Source organism: Mycteria americana, chromosome 12 (genome assembly GCF_035582795.1).
Source record: "Mycteria americana isolate JAX WOST 10 ecotype Jacksonville Zoo and Gardens chromosome 12, USCA_MyAme_1.0, whole genome shotgun sequence".
NCBI classification, from domain to species: domain Eukaryota; kingdom Metazoa; phylum Chordata; class Aves; order Ciconiiformes; family Ciconiidae; genus Mycteria; species Mycteria americana.
In genome coordinates, this window is record NC_134376.1 from 10,482,627 (window position 1) to 10,505,485 (window position 22,859).

Genomic DNA, 22,859 nt, shown 5'->3' on the forward strand with positions numbered 1-22,859 from the left:
CATCTAAGACATTTTATGCTTACCCTTAATCAATTTTAACTCCTCCTAAAGAGCCTTCAGTTCTGAGGAGCCTGCATTACACTTGCAAGTAAGCGGCAAGCATAGCATAATATGAATGTGTCTTGCCAGCTGAGCTCAGCGATCAGGCAACTACACGCGTGAAAGGTGCCATTTGCGCCCTGACTGTACGTGGATGCAGCCTCGGGGTTTACACGGTTCCGGATGGTTATTTTTATACTTTGTTAAAAAACCCTACTGCCTGCAGCACGTGGTCTGTCACACTGAGTATAGACAGTTAACTGTCCAGACAGCTCATGATTGCAATCCGGCTTAGGGAACTCCTCTTACTTTGTAGTGCATTTAAATATTTATACATGCATTTCAGATGAGGCTCTAGGATTGTATAACACATAAAGCATTTGTAAGATGTTTAGCACACGCTCCTACAACATGAACATAAACACATAGCTCAGCTCTTCTTATGAGACGTTGTAACTACTAATAAATATTGTTGCACAGTTACTTAATATCAGCAAAAATATCACAATCAAATATCACCCTTTTGGATAGTTTTCTCCAAGTGACACTGCGTGCCACAGCAACTCTGAAAGACCCCCGCTCCTGAATGCTGACACTTATGCAGTATATAAGACAGAGAGTTTGCTGTTTTCTGTTTTCCAGAGTCTATGAATGAATAAAACTTTCTTAAGCATCAGAGGCTATGAGATTGCTAAACGTTACTTATCAGTAACCTCGTCACTAAAAGATTTTTGTCTGGAAAGAATATATTTTTAATGTGAAAAGGTTTCTTCCTAAATGTTTCCTGTTTCTGGCCACTTGCCTAGAAAATCTCCTATCGGCATTTCACTGTTCACCAGGTGCACCTACCAGGACCTCATCATCATTACTCACTATAGAAGAATACGAACTATGAATAAAAGTTAACAATACATCAGCGAAACAATTCATCAGAAGTTGAAAGTCAATGTCAAAGCAAGGATCTGCAGAGCTTGGAGCTCCACTAGCACCACGTCCATGTTCTCCTTAATGTATGTGGACAAACTCTGCACATTGCTTTGACTCTATCTGCTCCTCTTTTACCTCTCTTTGGACAAAAATTTGAAGAACTTGCCAGCCAATTTTGGTGGGAAAAGACAAGTAAATATTTTTACAGATGAGAAATATGAAAGGCTTTTGCCAGCAGTGTTTGCACAGCCACCTTGGAAACACTTACCCGAGTCAATCCGTCGGGAAGCATAAAACAATAACTTGCAATTTAGGTGACCAAGTAGAAAGCACAGAACAGTAATTTGACAATCTTGAGTTCAACAGTTGCAACAAGTAATTTGTGAGCACTCTCTAGGCTACAATACATCTCCATAAACCAGTCACTGAATAATTCTTTGTAATAAGCAAGTTCATAAAACCCAAACCTGCACAGAGCAGTTTCATTCCCTGCCCGCTGCAGGCCAGAAATCCTGGCTTCCATTGAGTATGCGATGAATTTCCAGCTGACTGCGACACAACCCTGACTTCACCCCATTTCCATGAGTAACTCTATTCTACGAAGTTACACAGTATTTAAAAAATTTGAAATAATTAACAATTGGCTATTTAAGCACAATGTCTATACTGTACCAGTTAAATATCTGTTTTTCTAAAGATATGATCTTGCAGTATGTTTCCCAAGACCTCTTTCTGTCGTGCCGAAAGCCTCCAGGGCTGACCCCCACTCCCGAAATGGAGCTAAAGCTTGAAAAGGGGAACAATGTCAAAAAGAAACAGCACCTACTTAGTCTGTCAAGATGAGGAAGATTTCCTCCCGGTATGACAGGCAGCATGCAGAAAGCGCAGAATGCACAATTCCTGCTGTTTCAAAAGGCTATGAAGCTGTTTCAAAACTCTCAGTATAGATAAAAACCATGGAAGAAAAGAGAGGGAGAAATAAAAATTGTAACCTGCTTTCCAATGTGTTTAAACTGTGGCATCCTGAATGCAAATGTTATGAGGTCAAAAGCAGAATTCTTCTTATCTTTCTTCAATTCCCTTACTCTGAAGAAAATAATATAAACACAATACTATCCTAACAATCCCCTAAGCTTTAATGCCAATGCACAAACATCAACAGTATCATAAAGAATTTCTCTCTTGACTGGATTTGCTATAGCAAGATTGGGCTTATTTCACACGCAAAAGCCAAACCCGTAAGTAAGCACGCAAATTGAAATGCTTTTAGTAGCTTTGCTCACTGTGCTAAATGCTCGGAAGTTAACAAGGAACACAGGGAAATCTTACTTTTAAAATATGATTAGTGTTTGTCGTTCATCTCTCTATATGCCCTACAACAGAGGAGAGCACCAGGCCGTGCGGAGCAGCGGAGCAGGGCAGGCGTGCGAAGGGAGGGGCGGCCAGCCCCGCACCGCGGGATCACCGCTGCCCTCGGCAAGGACGGCACGGGCTCCGACCTCGGGGCACCGGGATTCAATCCAGAGCAGAAAACACAGGTGACACGGCCACGAGATGTCTCAGCCAGCACCGAGAGATGCAGTTAGTGACATTTGTTCCTGCAATTTCTGTGGGTCTCCAGGAGCTGGGCTGCAAGTCATCATGAGTCCAAGCAGTTCTACTGGAAGGATTTTCTAACGGTCCACGTTACCACAGTTATTTCCAATGTATGTTTGAACAGTTTTATGCTCAGTGTGCAAGTAAATCTGGGGCAGACGACTGGTCTGCTGCCACAAATGTTGGATAATATAAGGTTTAGATCATTTACCGTGTAGCAAAAATGGTACAGTATTTTGACTGGCTCTTTCAAGTTACAAGTCTACCTTGAAATATTATGTTAAACCTGGCCCTTCTCAATCGATGGCATCTTTATGGAAACCAAACATCCATGGCATTTAGGGTATTCCACACGAGATGCTGTTGAAAGCCGATGAATACACACATTTTATCTGGTCATTATTCCATCTCTATATGGACATAATTAGATTTTTCAAGCTTTACAATAGGTGCCTCATACTCTACATAATTTGTTTCTGCTTCTTTCATATCTAATTTTCTCAGTATATCCATTTAATGCTTTAGTCACATCACATCTTTGCATTATGTTTAGAAGAAATTCCGCATGATTCTTTCTTCTCATCCACCTTTTCCTAAGCGTTAACTTCCACTGGTTTCGAAAAATCTTACTTTCCATCTTCTGAAAATCTCTCTTTCAAAGGAAGTCTTAAAAAACCTTAATGCTTTTCAATATTTTAATGTTGCAGGTCAGGGAGCAAACCCTTCAAGTGTCCCAAAAATAAAAAAAACCCTCTAAAATTGTTTTTAGTTGTAGGAAACTTGCAGAGTCTATTTTTTGCAGTAATAACTCTACTAGGAATTGCCTTCTTTTGACCACAGTTCCATGCAGTCCCTCATGAGTACAAGGCTCGAGAGAGACTTTCAAAGAGTTTCCTGTGGGTTTCTTTCCATCACTCTTCGCTTACAATATCTTTTAATAAACACTGGAACAGCTTTTACAAGGACAAAAACGTAATGGCTTCCTCTCATGATCAGGGAGGCCACAGCTCAAGTGATTTTGTTTCTTTTTCTATAAAATAAGCAAAACAGGGAGAAAACTGCAAATGATAGCGTGCAAAGATATAGCATGAATTCACCACAGACAGACTCAATGATATGAAACCTGACATTTTGCCATCTGTTTGTCTCCAATAAATGTCTTCTCTAGAAGATTTCTTGTCCCCTCACCTCCTCTTCTTCCCAACACCCACACGACCGAGCAGTCTCTGACCTGGGAATGCTGCTGGGCCTGAGCAGCTGAGCTTGAAGCCATCTCATCTACGTGATGCTGCCGCTGGAGCAGCTATGGCACACGCGACCGCTTCCGCCACGGCCAGCAGATGACAGCTGCTGCTGCAGCGCCCGCAGGCAATGCAGGGGGACACTCCGTGCAGAGCTCACCCCGTGCCCACCGCAACAGCACCCCACTGCGTGCTTCTACTGTACTTAACATCTCGGGATCTGCATACTAGGCGACTGAAGAAAGAAAAGGAAACGGGGATTCAAACTCTCCGAGTGACTGAGGGCAAGTGGGAGTCACTTCTATAAGGATTTTTCAAGCTACCAAATCAGGCTATTCACCTGTGGGTAAAACAGGGCCAACAATATCTGTCTGACTTAAAAGGATGTTCCCTGACATAATTATTTTATAAAATGTTGCAGGATCTCGGATGAAAGGGCACAAATGTTACTATTTATACCACTGAAAATGAAGTATGCAGCTCAATGTTCTTAGATAGCAATCAGACTTCTGATTACTTTACTCATACCTCAACTTTCACCTCCTTCCTAATTCCCACCCCACCCCATAAATTATGGCTACTTCAAACCTTCTCACTTACGGCACCTTCCTGAACTGGTGGATGACCTTGCCTGTATACTTTACCAAGACCAAAAACCATCCTGGTTTGTCCCATGTCAAGACATATGACTGTTTTTACTGCATCTTCTTATCATCTTCATCCTATTTTTGTTTTCCTTTGCATTGACAACTTAGCATTGTTTTCCAAAACCAAGCAGAAATAAAAGCCCTACAAGGAGGCAAACTGTCAAGCCAAAGCAGTAAAGGCTTTATGGTTCCCCTAACGCTTAGCATAAAGCAATAAGGAACATCTGAAAGTTAGCTGTAATGTCTAAAATTTTTAAGTGCAGTCTCTTTGCACAGAAGATGCATCTGTTATTTCAGTCGCTACGGTTCACATGCAACTGTTGGGCTGAACTACTTACAAGCAAAAAATAGATCTTCCTAGTCTGTGTGCTTCAGAATACTGAAGCAAGCGTTTAAAAAAATTTAACAAAAAAAGTATGGCTGCGGGAAATTTGAGCCAAATGAACCACCAAATACTTCACATGAGCAGCGAGGTAAGCGCTGCTGGAAGGTAAGTGGTTCAACTATTCCGGCAGCAGGGATAATATATCAAACTTTTTTCCTAGTATTTGGGTACCTACTGGGCGATTCATCAACGCAATACACAATAGCATTTACGCTGTGATCCATTTTGTAACCGACCAGCAAACCACCATCAACCCAGCATACAGAACGCCAATGAACAGCATGTGCCACAGTGAAAAAAAGGCATGTCTGAAAGGGTGATGAAACAGATAGGCATCGGCAGAACTGGGCTGAAAGAGGTGAAGATTTTGGGAATGTGCTCCGGCCCTCTGGGAGTTAAGGTCTCTATAGCCTCTAAAAACCGGGATGGGCTTGCGATGCTCCTTACTGAAAGCCTCCTTACTAAAAGCCCTACAGTTCAGCAACACCTCTAAAAGTACCTGGAACCCAGGATCCAGACAGGGGAAACACAACTGTGAAGAACAGCATTAATGAGGAGAAAAAACAGCACAAGAAAAGAACTCAGATACATAACAAACTTCTAATGGCCTTTTCTTTAGTTGTTTGTATTCCACCTATAATCTCCAGATTCCTCTAAGATGTAACAGCATCCAACCTTCACAGCATGTTTACGCTGTTTCCCAAATGATTACTGTGGCCAGGTTTCTAGAAAAAAACCAAACTTTTTTCTGCCTGCCATTGAAGATGTTGCATTTGATTGTCTTTACGTTTTATAATACATCAGCCAGGTGCAGCCTCTGCCAAAAAAACAAATCTTCCGGGTGTTCCAAATTGTAATAGCTTATACAACTACAGGGTTATTCTTTTGCTTTCAATAGTCTAAGACACTGAAAAGAGGAGAAAATGTTAAGTGTTGCCCAGTAAGTACTATGTAACGACTCCAGCCACTGTATGCAATTTCATTTCATACATCCACCTCTCTAAGGAAATAATGCTTCTCCAGCTGAGTTAAGAAGCCATTTTCACGTCCATTCCCTTTTCTGAAGGCACTAAAGGAAAATCAGAGCGATGCACTTTTTAATGACTTTGGCATAACTAAAAGTAAACTTCACTCTATAAAAGGAAGCCTGGTTTCTCTCCTTATTTGGCAGTAAAACATGTACTGATTGTGAACGTGGCTTGAATACAAAGTACATTGTAATTGAGCTGTATAAGCATTTCAGTTTTAAGATGGCACTTCTAATCTTGAAGTTGTATGATGCAGGGACTAGGATGACTTAAAATTCAGAGTTTCCAGTTGTTTACAAAGCAGACTTAGACAGTTGAAAAGCTTATTGTTTAGGAGCCGTTATTCATCCACAAATTCAAATAAAAAGTAGCAGCAAGGGTTATACATTGCTTTCAGTGATATTTAAATGCTGAGCTCCTGTATTATTAGTTCACTTGTTTTGAGAAAAACACCTTGGAACAGCAAAATTATTATTGTACATGGGGCGGCAGTCAGCCTAGTCCAGTGTCCTCTCCCTTATCATGGCTTCACTAACGATTTTAAACAAAAAATCCTGTTCTAGTCTGTTCTGAGATAGGAAGTCCCAAGGGAGTTTTCTCCTATTGCCCAATAACTTGGAGACTGGCCTGTGTCCTAAATCCTTTCCAAAGCTGTCTTTTTTTTTTAATTTTTGTTGCCAAACCTCGCCTCTGTTGCTTCTCTTCTAGACCTTACTAAGCTCTTGGCCATACCATTCCTCCCATGGTATATTTCTTTTCCACAGGGCTGTGAAAAGGCAAAGCAAACGGCAAAATATAAAAAGTAACTGGAAAAATTAATAGAAAAAAATAACCATCCCTTACTCTTAAATGAGCAAGTCACCAAGTTTGACTGTGGAAATTCCCCAAGCAAAAGTCACAACGGGCTGGGAGAAGACTGTAAGGAAGCACCACTACCCGCCTCTTCTTCTGCTCCTCCGGGGACGTGGGCTGTAGGCAGCAGGACATGGGGTGACAGCCCAGATGGGCCTTCGGTCTCCTCTCACCTGCCCGTGCTTATACAAGGTGTTTCAGTCCAGAGGATTTCATCATTCCAGCTACAGGGATAAACCTCACCAGCATGACCACAGCTTACACCCCTTGGGCATAAAATGAAACTCAATTGGAAATTGTGTGTCAAATGGGCAGAGCAGACGGTACATTTACCGGTTTAGACAAGACTGAGTTACTGAAACACTAAAAGTGAAAGATCAGGCTAGAGATCTTCACATGAGATACAATTTCTCTCTCAACAGGTGGATGGAGAGATGGAAATTCACCTACAATACAAGCAGAGCACTAACTGCTTTTTGACCAGCTTTTGACACCAATGGAATGAATTTTTACCAAACGCCAATATTACTCAGAGGCTTCCGCAGCTGCTGGCCTAAGTCCCGTCTCTACAGTTATCTGGGCTATGCAGGAGGAGGGGAGCCACTGTATCTCCCAGATAGAAATTTTGGGGAGCTGCCAAGGGGCGACGTGAAAGGATCCATTCATCCAGTGGTCAGCAGTGGGAGCGCTTATGGGACTCGGGGACTACACAACCATGGCAGACAGAGGCAGCAAATCTGCACTTGTGTCCCACATTACGTTCCCTGATGCACAGAGAATTTACGGTAGAAATCCAGGAGAAAAAATAAAACACGGTGGCATGTTGTAATAGACTAAAAGGTATTTAATTGTTTATACAGTCAAAGGGAACCATTGAACTAATAAATGGGTTGTTATTCCTGTGAGGGGAGGACAAGTGGCACATTAGCTCATTTTATTATTAAATTAATACCAGATTAGTGTGTTTAATTGATCTAAATTGTTCTAACCCAGCTGAGGTTGGCATGTTCGAACCAGCTTGATGCAGGCATGTCATAATTCATTAGTTATTTTCCTTAGCCAGCTCAGGGAATTTGAGAAGAATCAGGTGCACCAGAGGAGCAAAAAGGCGTAAGAGACTGACTGCTTTTCCCTGGCTGTTTCTCTTCCCTTTTCTACTTTAACTCTGCTGTCGATCACTATTGCCCGCCTGAGCTGAGCCTGCCAATCACTCTGACACCCTGCATTTCCCCAACCAGAGACTCTCCTGTGAAAACTGTTGACTCAGATTTAAATATTCCTTACAGTATTATTTTTCACTACCTGCTATAGAATTTCTGCGTGCACAAGATGAATGCTTGTGAGGACTTCATTTAAACAGGAACATGACAGAGCTGATAAATCTAGTGACAAAAGCAAGAGCAGCCAAGAAGTAAGAGAGACCTGTGTGTTATTCTACCCACCTGCTGCACTGAACATGCAACTTGATGTGTCAGGTTCTCTATGTACGCTATCTGATCCCAGCCTTACAGTACGCTTGACATTTTACAGAATAAAGAGACGCCCTGGTGACCCAGGCAGAACAAAACAATACTTTTAGGTGCAAAGCCACTGGGACTCAGCATATGGAGTTGCTGGAACTGTTGCAAGACTGCTGTTACAGTACAAAACTAGCAATAAAGAAGAAAAGAAAAACTATCAACAAAGAGGAAAAGAGGACCACTGCAATCAGACAGGAAAGATCTTCCACTGGCGGAGGTTGTTTAAAGCTTTGGAAACATGGTGTTTGGCCACTGCTGCTCCCTCAAAGCACAAAGCTGTAAGTATTACTGATGCACTGTGGGCAACACAGCACATCCTCTTCTCCCTGAGACCTGCGCAGCATGGATGAAGAGGGACACTGATCCAAGGACTTCAGAACTGTAGCAGATCATGATAACCCTCCAGCCACCATCCTCACCCTCACTAGGATGTGCAGGCTGGTACAGGCTCCCACACCTTGCCGAGGAGCTCTGCTTGCACAAGGCTTTGCTGCGGACCCCAGTCAGTGCAGGTCTTGGTCACCAGTGTGGCTGGGACTGACTGGGGCAGGGAAGTGCTGTTGTGCGGGGCAATTTCCACTTGCTCCCGAAACATTGATCTGTGCCAGGCCCCAAGGCGGGAGCAAGTATCAGTCCTTAATGTCTTCCTCCCCACAAAAGCATCTTTGCAAACTGGTTCTGGGGAGGAGCCATTCTGGACCAACAAACAACTGTCCTCAGGAGAGGGTTTCCTCCTCATTTGCTTCTCTTTCCTGGACTAGGGATTTCTTCACCCAGATAACGCTGGAAAACCGTCACTATGCAAAAAGTCTCAGTGCCATGGTTAGAATAAGCTGAGGAAAGGACCAGCTTACCTTGCGTTGTCCCTCCCGTGTGATTTCAAGAAGTTCATATCACGATACCTAGACAGGAATGCTACTAGCTGGTCATTTGTCCTGCAAGAGAAAGAACAAAAGATGCACAAATTACACTACGAAAACTCCTATGTTTAGAGTAATTTATGTACTTATTGTTCTCATTTGGGGACCATCCACAGACTCTTTGAAGGAGGCAGTTGCTGAAAAAACTTCCATCCTGCTGCTAAACTTCACTGCCTCCCTCTACTCAGGGAAATGTACTTGGAAAGAAGCACAGCTTTATTACATGAATTTCATATCAACTCTTGGCAGATGTTTTAAGCATTGTAACAGAGTATGTATTAAGTAATACTGCTCAGCACTTTTAAAATATGAAAATCCAGCTGTGAGATGACTGCATCGATAGTCCCATTTTACATGCTTTGCTAGATCTTTCCCAGGGAATTTGGTTAAGTATCTATTGGCATCGTATTTGTTTTCATCTTTGTAACAGAGAAGAGGTCAAGGTCAAAATGCATAAAGCAAGAGAATTTGTTGTCAAAATCCCAATATAATTAATAGGAACAAAGAAATTTAGAAGGTTAATTCCAATTAGTATGAGTGGCAATCTGACACCAGTATTTTCAAAATTTCAGCTGACATGTCCAAGAATGTATTTATGCTTGACAGCTTTTGTGATCTGTTATTCCTTTAACAATGGAGCAAAAATGTTCTCTATTTATCTAGGTCAGCATATTTAGGAAAACTGAATAAACCATATTAAAAAAATCTTCATCTCCTGAGTTGCATTCAAAACCACAACATTATAGATACAACACCATTTAAGCAATGGTCTGTAATGGAGTTGATGGCAGAAAAACTAAAGATAAAACAGCTGTCAATAGTACTGTATCTTGAAAACATTTCATTATTATAAGCCACAGAAAACCAAGTTAAACCAGAATCCTGTACAAAATGTGTTTAACTTCTGGGGTCAGGCTGCAACAACTTGGAATGCTATCAGCCTAGTAAACTATCTTCGTATCTCATAAAACCAAGTTCTTCTGTCATCACAGGTAGCATTTCATTATTGAACTGATGAATAAAGAACAAGTTAACCATTGATTTTATCTGGACCAAATGAAGTATCTGCCTATCAACCAGCCTGAACGACCAGGCTGTAGGAGCTGAGACCCTCCTTCTATGCTCACTCATGTGAGTTGTAATACCTCCCAGGGTCAGACTCTGCATCTCAATTTGGCAACCTCAGAAAACTGCTTTCTGTATAGTAAGCTGTGCAGATTTTCACATTTGCTGCTCCAGTGATTCTCCATCTTACTGGGATGAATAGGCATTTAGTGAATTTACTTAGCAATGCTTCCACATGAAATGGTTTCAATGGCTGACATCTTCGGGTGAGTTTCTAGGCAAAAGCTGGCAACACAAAGATGATCTTTAGAAATATAACCAAGTTTGGAAGTGCTTGAGCTTTAATTGCCTTACAGGATAAAAATCAAATCAACCGAAGTAACAATCCACACCACTCAATAAAACACCATCATTTCCAGATTGCTCACCAACCTATATTTCACTATTCAGCAGTGCTCTACCAAGTGTATTTGGACTTGGGGCTGCCATACAAAGTTTTCAATGCTTCTCACTTTTTAGATAATGTTTATAAATGCCCACATGATTTTTAACTCTCAAAATAATTAATAATTGTCATTTTCCCACTTCTTGAAAACAGTGGTGGCATCTTGGTCCTACTTTTAAGATTAAAAAAAAAAAAAGAACTTACACAGAGTTTTACTCTTTGTCAATTAAGTATGCTTCTTTTCATGTGTTGACAACATAGAAATAAAGCATCACATTTCCATTTGGTAAAACTTTCTAGTTATTTGACATTTAGATTTATGCGGTCAACCAATTCTGTGCTCAGCATGGGAGCACACTGAATTTCTATTAAGCTTTCATTCAAACTGCTTCTTCTGGCCCCAATATCACGAGGATGCTGTGCACCACCTCCAAATTATTCCACCACATGACATTAAAAAGAAAATCAAAGGTATTGAACATGCCATAGATGCTAATGCAGCTGTTAACATCCTCCTCACCTCTCAGAAAACTTTGCCTTCAGGGCTGTATTTCCTAAATGCCTCTGGCACAGATTGCTACCACACTTCTTCATGTACGGCGGCAGCAGAGTCTACACCGTGGCAGTGCCTCTGGCACTCCTTCTGAGAAATACTAAAGAAATGGGCCTATTTATTCTCTGAGTAAGGCAATGGAAAGCTGAGATTTTCAGCTGAAGACATCACTGGGAACAACATCAACTCCATGCTGCCAAATAAATTCTGCCATAGCTCCACAAATTTCAGGGATAATTCACTGAGCATAAATCTGGCACAAAATCTTTTACTAACCATCACAGTATAACAGAAAGCAACAAGTGCAACATATTTCTAGCATTTCCTTCCCAAGAAGGAAATAAAAAAGTCATGGGGATAGGGAGAGTAGTTCACACTACTGACTAAAACACACTAATATACATACTACATTCCTATCAGTTTCCCTAGTGTGTAACACAGCATGAATACAGATCGAGGAAAGAACCTTTCCACAGTTGGTGTGTGAGGCTGGAGCTGATAGATGCATCCACACAGCTCCCGCTTTTATTTCCTTTTGTTATTAAACTCACTCGGAGGGCAAGGCATCAGGGAAAAGGATTAGTCAGCTGGTTACCTGTGCTGTTAGCCAGGAGGGAGATGATGAGAGAGTAGCGAGGCTGAGAGAAAATGTGCAGGCTTTCAGGTGTGCAACAGAGAGAAACGGGAAACTAGTCCTCGAGTGAACTCCAAGTGTGGCGACAGATTGTGTGCGTGCAAGGGCTTCCACGAGAAGATGACAAGTGAAGATGCCTGATGGGGAAATGAAGCATTTTCAACTTCACTGATGTAGATTTGGTGTTAAGCAAGGGCAGGTCTGCCAGCTGGGACAGAGGGGTCCATCTCTACCAGAACTTTACTGAGGTCACTTCAATAAGGTACTGCTGCTCCCCTCCTGCAGCAAGGGTGGTCGGAGGTAGCAGGGGCAGAGCACCATGCCCGCTTGCGGAGATGCCACGCAGCAAAACTCAGCCAAGCCTCCCACGGGGTCGGGCTCAGAGGATGGGAGCACTTGGCCAGGGAGGTGGGGGGGTTGCGGACGCTGCAAAAGCAGCTCCAGGGCTGCCGGTGACTCAACCCTCGGCACTGCTCAACCTGGGGACGTGGCTGAGACCCCGTGCTGGGGCTCAGCCTGGGGTCAGGGTCAAGATTAGAGTTAGAGGTCTAAGGAAGAGAAAGGTGAGTCCTATAGCAAGAAGGGAACTCAGAAGATATTGCAAAGCAAAGCAAGGTCTGTTATTAGTGTTTTCTCATGAGCAGCCCCTGGCCTGGGACTGAGGTGTCCTGGAGCAAGCTAACCAGGCACTCAGTAAGCACATACACATGCTGAGCATTGCAATAACTTCAGAATATGGCATATACACTGGGGACTGAAACAGAAAACTGGAAAGAGAAACACTGACTTTGTGTTTGCATTGTCTGAACGTGCTGGCACGTCTGCCCAGGAAGCGGTATGAGTGTGCCCCTGTGCACAACCACAGCCGAACACTGCGGAGAACAGAAGGCAATGCTGGGCTTGCTGGTTTTAAGCAAACTCTCCAAGTCCTGGTGACTAATACAAGCAAAGAGCAGAGATTCCTCTTAGTTTACAGCTGTGAAAACAGATTAAGAAAGTCTTTGGAGAATCTGAGGAAAGGAAAACAAGCGATTGTTACTTTTGGAAGATAGTGAAGGCTAATATAAATGTCCTTGATTCAGCAAGGTACTTTAATGCATGGGCAGCTTGAAGGATGTAAGGAATAGCAGTCACTTCAATGGGATTATTCATATGTCAAAACTTATTCAATTGCATAACAATTTGGCTAAGTTAGATCAAAAGTTCAGAAACTTTTGGCAGCACACAGGTACGGAAACAAGATAGTTTAATTCTGTGCAGGAATCAGATGAAGGAAAGAGCAACTGCTCTGTTGGATTCTGGGGTTGGACTCTGCTATTTTGGTACTGCAGGGGCTGCCCCCTGCGTGGCGAGAGCCCGGTGCCTCTCTCCAGAGGGGTACTGCAGACACGCTGGTGTTGGTCTGCCTGTCCCAGCGTAGACCCTGGGGCTCCCCCCCGCAGCCTGGACTGGGAACCGGGGGGTTGCCCAGGCATAGAGCAGGCTGCGGCTCTGCAGACAGATGAGACCTTGCAGATCAAAACAGGGAGCAGTGACAGTAAGAAAAACTTCCTGGGGACCACAGATTGCTGCAACTCAAAAAGCCACCAACTTAACTGAAACCCAGCCCAAACTCCAGAGCCACCCACGATGATGCTGTGGCAGAGGCAGCGCTGCCAAAAATCTCTTTTGGTTTCTTTTCTGCTTCAGCAGGCGAGGTCACAGGTAGGAAGGTTCAGCTTGCCATCTGCTTCAAGTGAACTCACCTTCAAAAAATGTCCTCATTTCAGGTAAATCCCCGGACTAGCTTTATATACTACTTCCTTTATCAAGGATCAGACTGGGCAATCTTGTTTCAAACTTCATAAAAAGTGCTAGGGGCTGCAGTGCATCTGCATACAAAGCATAGATCATCTCTCTGTCTCCTAGCCACTTAATTTCTGATCTACCAGAAAGGTAAGGCTAAATAAATGTTTTTAGATGTTATGCATATATGCAATGTTTCTGCTTAGAAAGCAGCTCTTGTACTGGAGAATTCTTCTGTTACTGGCTCAAGGTTTGAGATGAAATCTAATGAAATCCATGGAAATCTTTCCTATGGTCTTGCTGGGCTTTAGACTTCTATAGGCAACTTCATTCTCTTCAGCCCTGCTTCACCAGCAGTGCCTGGGAAGGGATAGCTTTTACTGCGCTGGCTCTTGCCAGGTCGTTCTCAGCACTTCATTCACCAGGAATACCCCACGTTGTCCCAACTTAAAAGTCTGTCATGAACTTATCCTGAATTACATGCACAAGCATGGGCTAGGGACAGCTGCTAAGCTGGCCTTATTTTCTTTTCTTCTCTTTTCCTGTTCGCCTGCTCTTACATGAAAGCATCAGCACTGAGAAGTGGATTCTACTACCCCTTCCAGGCAGCTGTAACTCACTTTAAACACTAATGTGGTTACTTGTAAATTACAATGTTGGAATATGAAAAGCTAGAGCAAGACAATTAAAATGTGGCTTTAAAATTGTTTAAAAACAGATCTGTTCAGTCCTGGCTCCGCACTTCTCCAGAAGCCAAGGGCAAAGCCTGCTGGAAGCAACAGTATCTTGGCCTATCAGCGGTTTTTCTCCCCAAGCACTACTTTGATTTGAATGTGATTTTTGCCTTTAGTGCTTTTGTCACTGTTGTAATCTTAGTGTGTGGAAGAGTTTTTTTCTTGCGCGTTTTCTAATCTGACAGGTAAAAAAAATATTAACACCTTTATTATTGCTACATACATGGGACAAAAGGAACTTTTCGTTACCCTGCCTACTGACACGCTCTCAGCAAAAGAAATATAAGTGTGCCTAGGTTGCGACAATTCACAGTGCTGGTCACGTAAGTAATTGCTATGTTAACCATGCGACATTACTGAGACGACGGCAACAGCAGGACTGGGGCGTCTACAAGCTGCCCAACTTTTCCCCAGCAAACCATCCTGCCGCAGTTAGGTAAGTGCCTGATAGCTTTTAGTTGCAGCAACCAGCAATCACCAAACCTGGGAGTCCTTGCAACTGAGCATGCACAGGCACCTACAGCGTTGCTGACAACGCTTCTGCAGCCACAGCTCTGAGATTTTTTTCATATATTTACCATATTTTGCAAAGACAAAGGCTGTATTCCCTAGAAGAACAATACTGAAGTGCTGAACTCAAACAGCTGCACTGCAGTGACCGTGACGATGCTGAGCCGTGACACCAGCACCTGGGGTCTGAGGGCAGCTCCTGAATGCAGGCAGCCGGTCTCACCAGACACCGACGCACACACCTCCATGCTGGGCCGCATGCTTGCTTTCGGTGCAATTCAAACAGCCTAGGTTAGTACAGAACAACATATCCACTTGTGAGGAGACGGCACACTGAAAATGGGTAAAATTATTAATCATGATTAATTTAGCATTATCTAAAGGCAAGCCTGCTAGCCGCTGCACAAGGCTTAGTGGCAACAAAGAGGGACGTGAGCGCAGGGAGGGGGTTAGCCCTTGCCGTGGTCAACAGTGGTGTCAGCAAACATAGTGGCAGATCTGCCGTGGTGCGGGGTGCTGTAGGTGAGTATCATGAAAGCAGCGGAACAGACAAAAAAACCAGGGTAACAAACATAAAGGGGAAAGTGTTTGGGAGAGTAGGGTAAGGAGGCTAATGTGGTTTGAAGCAGCAATGAAGGGCCTCTGAAGCAAGGATGATGAAGGCAAATGCATAGTTAGAAGAGGTAAGTCAAAACTGTTACAAGTTCTCTCAGTGTCCAAAGCTTTGGTATTTCCACCCGTACCCGCCTGACTCCCCTCCACAGTTTCCTTTCCCAGGATCACTGTGACCGTGCGAAGGCACAGCCCTACAGGGCCCAGATGTACAGCAATCCCGGCAGCTCTTTGCCAAGGAACTATTTCTAGAAGGTCCCTAGAGAAGAAAAAGACTTCAGAGAAGAAAACTGGAATTATGGGGCAAACTCATCTACTCAGAGTTAAGCATATCACTCCATGGTTAAACATGCAGATGTGCACAGAAGAGCCTGGAAGTGGAAGAGCTGAGAGCCTTCAATTTTGCTACCTTCTTTTCAATAAATCCTAATAATTATGATTAAGCTCATTGATTTCAATAAATGATTAATTTAATCTTACTTAACACATTATTGTAAAGTATTAGGACATGCCATCGCTGCCAAGACCCCTGTGGCAGAAGGAGAGCTCCTTCTCGGACTGTTCCTAGCCTGGGGCTATCCCGCCTGCTGCCCTCTCCCCCTTTCACAAGGAGCGCAGGTGTTCAGACCAGCTCAGCAGCTTCTGCAGCTGCCAGCAGCCCTGCATCACCGCGAGGCGCAGAGGCGGTGGGGAGGAAGGAGAGCAATCCAGGAGACGGGGAAAAATTATTGCAAATTCCCACCTACACCTGTACAGCATCCAGTGCGCTCTGAAAGCTTCGCTCCCGTGTCTGCTGGAGACATGGCAGCACTTGGCAGTGAAGCTGGGTGGGATCTTCCTACTCCAGTAAGGGACCCTGATCCATACTGGCCCTGCCACCGTGCCAGCTAGCACACGTGTGGGCGTGTGTGCATGGCGTGCACGGGTAATCTAAGAAAAGGATACAACAGTGGAATGATTCAGCAGAAAAAAGCAAAAACCTACAAGACCTCTTCCTGAAGGAAACCCTTATAGCAAGATGATCAACCACGCAAATGCAGCATAACAATACAGGAAGAAACCTCTCATTGCAGGGTTCAAGCTTTTGGACCCTGGATATGCAGCCTGACCCTCTCACTGATGCTCCCAACTCCTCCTCTCTCCCCGAAGGCAATTTAGTGCAAGGGGATGCTCAGAGGAGCCTGATCCTGGCTGTAGCAAGAAAAGACTCTGCCATCTAAAAATGCAAAGAAAGGGGAAGGCTATATTTAGCTCTCGCTATCTATCACAGAACCAATATTAGCATGGCAGGCATTTCTCAGAGAAGCCGATTCCCATAACAGCAGTCATTCGTAAAACACGCCATAAAAACGAGAACGACAGATACGATTTCAGAGGCCAACTGCATGTGGAAGGCTCTAGGTGACTGTTAACACCTCTGCTTTTACAACAGTGTTGTCTTAAATGGCTCGTTTTGTCTTTCAAGTCAGGTTTAACAGAGGAACAAGATAATGGAAGAAAACTATTGCCTTAGCAGCTCAGCTCGCTCGAGTACTTGAGAGATTAGAGTTCTGCTCCAGCAACGGCACTGCCATCTGGGCTGGGAAGTCGCACCCGTGTATTTCAAAGCATTAGCTTTCTGCATTTTGATGCTCCCGGCACTGATCAGTCATCATACGGGATGCAGCTACTCTCAGTGCAGCTCTGCCACTGTTGTATAACTCTCAAGACATTTTATTAGTAATACAATAATCTTTGCTGTACTTTCAATTACTGCTTCCCATTCAACCATTGTCTGTTTCCTATGGAAAAGAAAAGAACTAACATAGTCACAAAAGAGTGAAAGTCTTCTTTAAATGTCACACTGCTGAATAAACCTCTTCCTAGCGAGAGTACATAAATGCTTGGGTACAAAGGAGATCTACTGAGAGAAAAAGAATATACTTTTTCTATCGTCTGCTTCCTGAGCCACTCCACAATGTATTTTCTATAAATTCAAGGCTTCAGATGGCATTCATGAAATAAATAAATAAGCCCACTGCTGACAAGCAGCAGCACATGCTTAAATGCAAATCCTAAAGAGACCATATAAGAGAATTCCACCAAGGATTAATGAACAAATGTGATTAAAACTATCTACAGCTCTGGACTGCAGCCAAAACGCTGCCAGCAGTATTTGATATGTAAATGCTTAAAACATTTGCTATGTGCACAGCCGTTGATGCCTCTATAGAGACACAGCCTCTATAGAGAGTTTCTTCATCTAATTAGAGATATTGGTTTAGCAAACCTTGGAGTTTATAAAAACCCTCAACGTCTCATTATTCTTTTAAAATAGAATATTCGTTTGTTTGGAATGTTTTCCAGCTATATCCCATGAAACCTTGAAATGCCTTTGGCTAATGAAAAACTCCAGCCCTGTATCAGCTAATAAACCCTACAGCTTTTATGATAATAAAATACTCACCACATGCACTCATTAAAACTTTTTAACTTGTTGCATTTGACTTTCTTTAGCTATTTGCTAGGCATAAAGTAATCTACTCAATTTCCAATTATTTCATAGTGCAATTCCAACACAAGGGGTTAAATTATCCAGGATCTTATCAAACACACCATACTATAGCACAATCAATGTGTCTCTGATCCAGTAAAGCCCTTAACAGCATGTGCTTAACCGTAGCACACTTGTAGCTCTTCTGAAACGATGCAACTTTCACACTATATTCTCATAAATTACTTTATGTGTAAGGGTCTACACATCTGTGTTAGGAAGCAGCACGTGCAAAGATTACACACAAGATTAAGAGCTGAGAGCTGTCCCTTAACTAATCTTAGATCTCTTAGGAGCACAAGTACGCTTATTAAGGGGACTTGTCCAGGGAGGTCAATCCTCAGTTTGTCCATCTCTACCATAGGTATATCACACAACTCACCCATGGTTTAACTCACTGATGTCTATAAAACAATTTTAAAAATCCCCTCGGTCCCAGGAGTACCTCTGAAGTGATCTTAGGAACTCATTTGTCTGTGACAATGACATTTTCTAAGCATCCCTACTGCTGTGATAAAAAGTAATAAGAAAATAAGAAAAACACTATTCTGTATTACCGTGTCATATGCAGCTCTTTTTTCCCCAATTTTAAAGCACCCTATGTATTTTACATTAAAATTATGAAATGCATTAAAGTAGTTTTCCTTTCATAAATCTAATTTTATGCAATCACTAAGCCTAGATTATACGTATGCTTATCAGCAATGAATGCACTGAAAAAACACTTGAATAACAAAAGCTTCCGAAGCTCCTTCCAAACGTGCAACTGCACAGAACCTGGTACACATGAAAATAATCAAAGAAAATCAGCTACATGCAGGACAATTATTCCCTAAATAACCTGGTGTTGATGCATTCAGAAGCATTTTGCTAGAAAGGAAGGAAACATTTCACCCTGATTTGTTAAACAATTTTCTATTTATTTCTCTATTTAAGTTTATGAATGATCAGCACATCACCACTAGTATCTTTCTTTTTTCATCTTGCTAGCCCAGAGCTTGAACGCCTGACACATAGCCTTTGCTAAAAAGGCCTATAATTGCATATTTCCAACAAATATTTTCAAGTAAAGGCAGAAACATGTGTCTAACTTAGATAAGGGCTAGAAAACTTGTTAAAGGTATATACTGTAGTAAAGCAAAATTCCTTTCCCACTACATTCGCAAGAGAAGTCAGTTTAGTTGAACTGCATGTACGGAAAAACTGTTTATCAAGCCTTGCTGGCATTCCCATTATTCGTATTTGGAAATTAAAATAATGCAGACTGGTGAATAGAAAATACAGCAATGTGGGGTTTAGACACTTCAAATTATAGCTGGATCCAAAATGCTTAGCTTTTTTGGATAAGTAACCCAAAGTTTTGATGCTTACTCCGCGTTACCTCAGCTCCAAACATGGGTTGGCTCTCCTAAACTAAGGTGCCAAGCGTGAGTAAGCAGATTTCCTTTTGGCATTGGTGCATTTCACATTCACAAGCTGAAGTTTCTGTTCACAGGCATTAAAAAAAAAGGGAAAAAATTGTGAAAGCTATTTAAGAGAGAGAGCTGCCACGTCTGCCTGCTCCCCACTTCCGTCTCTGTCTGCCTGGAGTACAAGCAATTTGTCTAGCCATATTTTAGTCTGTTTATCTTGGCTCTGGCACATTCCTAGTTTGTTTCCAGTCTTTTTTGGCTTTTGATCCCACCAACACAAATCTACAAATTGAAAAAAATAGCCTAACATACAACCTTCTGTTTTAATTTTTGTTCTCTGGTAGAGCCAATGTTTAAATATTATCACCCTTGCTGTGGTTAACAGGCATGTAAGGGATAAGCCATACAGGTGCTTTGGGTCTCTTCTGCCTTTGCAGACAGGATGCAACATCCTCCAGCAGTAGAGTGGAAGGTGTCTGGCTCTGGTCCAAAGGGGGGGCCCACGGAGGGGTACAGCTGCCGCTCCGGAGCCGGGCCAGGATCCTCGGCAGGAATGCTACAGCTCAGCTCAACTCTGCTCTCCCCCGAGCAGCATATTCAATTACTTGTTCTTGTCCATATTTACTCTCCATGCCACATGGCAGACTTTCAGAAGACAAGCCAACAACAGTCGGCGCTCTGGTTCAAAATGAGTTCTTCCCAAATTAATGATACGAAGGGAGGAGAAGCATCAGTGCAAGCAGGGGCAGGTGAGCTTGCACGTATTGCGAAGAACTTCATGGGAAACTTGTCGCACGAAGCCAGATGGGTTCGGACAAAGTACAATGAGGCCAATGTTCCTAGTCACTTTAGCTGACCTTCCACTAATAGCTGCCATTAACACTTTAGTCAGCAACTTTCCAAGGTAGCTGTGGTTAGGATAAATGGAAAGAATTGTGATTTTCACGATAAAATTGCGCCGGTTAGGTGGATGACATCAATGTGTCCAAGTCTGAACGTTTTTAACCTTTTTCTATTAAGACTGTATGAAGTGATTGAATGCAGAATGCAAAGCTAATGAACATACGCTATCCGCTGAAAATTCAGTGCAGAAAGGCTATTTTAATATTATACTGTCAAAGGTCTATCATATTTTACATCTCTATCTATAAGGAAGTTGAGTGTTGACGTAAATGATCATTTTGATAAATAGTAAGCAGGAAGCAGCAGCATACCTGAATAGGTTAGCTACACAGCTTTAAGCCACGTTGCTATTTACATTGAGATGCATGTTTAAAGAAGATTCATGCCAAGAATGTCTAAATTTAATGATGTTATTTACAACCCCTCAAGAAAAAAAACAACACAAACAAACAACATCTTGGGTGTTATTTTCTCTCTTTTCAGCATATTCCTATTTAACAACTTTTATGACGATAAGAGTTTTCTCCCACCAGAGAAATAGCTTGTGAATGACAGAAACATCGGTAACTGCACTTTCTGCCCATTCTTCTACCAGGTGCGAGTTGGAAGAAAGCAGTACACAAATTAACCATTACTTTGTTCCTTAAGATACTAATATTCTTAGCACCCTCAACAGTGAGACAGGTTCGCTCTTGCAATTCCTTTAATCAATGAAAAAATACTTTTTTCTATCCCCTTTTCAGCTGATAAAAGCCCTATGTAAAAGACTGAATTTCATTCTGTTTTCATATCTGTAATGCTCAAAAATCAGTGCAGCACACTCAGTTTACGCTAGCGTAAGCCAGACCATAAACCTGGCTCTGTGTTCTTGGAATGGGTTATGGGAAATCGTAACAAAAGTTTTGTGGTGTTTCCCAGTTTAGAGGCTAGACTGATTAGGCTGTGAAGGTATGTTGTTAGCGTGTGTGGATAGCATGTTAATAGATTAAATTAGCACTGTCTTCCTATCATTCTGAAAACTGCTCTGTCTCTCCTTGCTTCCATGTTTTACAGTAGGTAATTCTCCATAGGAAAAGTTCCCGAGCAACCATTTTTTTCCATAAGGCCTATTCATTAATGTGTCAGAGTGGCAGAAAATGTAATTGCTGCCAGTTGCTACATGATTTCTAACAGCTGCTGAAATGTATTTGCCAAGATAACTTACTTTTCACTAAGTTGTCTTTACCTGTTATTACAATAACAAGCCATTCCATTACTAATCAACTGCATCAACGCAGAGATCAATATAGAAAACTACCACATTTAACAAGCTAACACACGAACTCTTGATGGACCAAAACGCAGGCCATCCTCCTACCAGTGCGAGGGTATCATTTGTAAGGATGCAGCACTACAAAGAGTTAAGGCAGACATGACCATCCTATCTCACAAAAAGAACTGAGCCCACTTAATATATTTGCTGAAAAGTATCTAAAAAAAAATAGTAGTGAAATACTTGCCCAACCAGCTGCTAATACCCAAGGATATTTAATTATTAAACCCAAACATGATAGATTTTTAGGTTTATCAAAGCACTGGGATTTTATTTAGTACAGAATGATGCTCCCCGCTTTGCCTTTTTTCACTGTTTGTCTGCCATTGCATATTCATGTAGAACCTCATCTGCCTACATGACACATCCCATTTTGATGAAAACAATAATCACTGATTAAATAAGCAAGTGGAGTGAGCTGCAGAAATGATCAACAAGTCCATTACTCAAATTACTGAGACTTTGGTTAAAAGAAAAAAATCTAGATATTGGGCTGAATGGGATCTTTTTGTTTGTTTATACCGTGTATATTTTACATGGCATATTTTATATTCAGCAATTTTTTTTACTGTCTCCAAAATTAAATTACCAAGAGTTTTGTGTAAAAGAGAAGAAATTAAAATTAAATATGAGCATATATTTAAAGCAACCGTTCACTTCATCTAATTTATACATTCCTGCATCCATCTGAAATTTTATTTGTACAAGTCAATAAGAAAAATTATTTGCTCATTAGGTTGAGTAATTGTAATAAAAAATGCTCACTTTCTTCCAAGAAAGTGGGAAGAAAGAGACCTTGAGAATGTTTTATGTGAAATAAACTCAGTCACAAGCAGCATCAACACCACTGCCTTCTCCACCCTGCTCATCATTGCCGAGTGTTGTCTGCAGATCGCAGTCTGTCAGTCTGGGGGGCGATCCTGCTGTCCTGCCAGAGCGGAGACCCTCCGGCAGCTGTGAAGAAACGCAGCCGTGGGCACGGCCCGGCCCTGCCCTCCTCAGACACCTCACCCTGGGGCTAGGATCCTCATCGTCACATGCAGAAGGATAACGTGAGGGTGACACGTGCACAGGTACCGGTCGAGGCCAGGCTGCGTGCCAGGGATGGGTCTACCCAGCAGATCCACCTCGGATTTAAAGGCCATCACTGTGGGCTGTGTGCTCCTCAATCAGCTGCAACAGCCTTGCAACTTAAGGCTCATGAGA

The 22,859-nt window shown here is 42.4% G+C and overlaps 1 protein-coding gene across 2 annotated transcripts in view; it reads right to left on the minus strand.

The window, feature by feature from the left end:
* XYLT1 (xylosyltransferase 1) overlaps positions 1–22,859 on the minus strand; it is a 206,815-nt gene that overhangs the window by 34,671 nt on the left and 149,285 nt on the right. For both annotated transcript variants that reach the window (XM_075515567.1, XM_075515568.1), the window contains one exon: positions 9,090–9,170. In XM_075515567.1, coding sequence (XP_075371682.1) covers positions 9,090–9,170 — 81 coding nt within the window. The remainder of the gene's footprint in view (positions 1–9,089; positions 9,171–22,859) is intronic.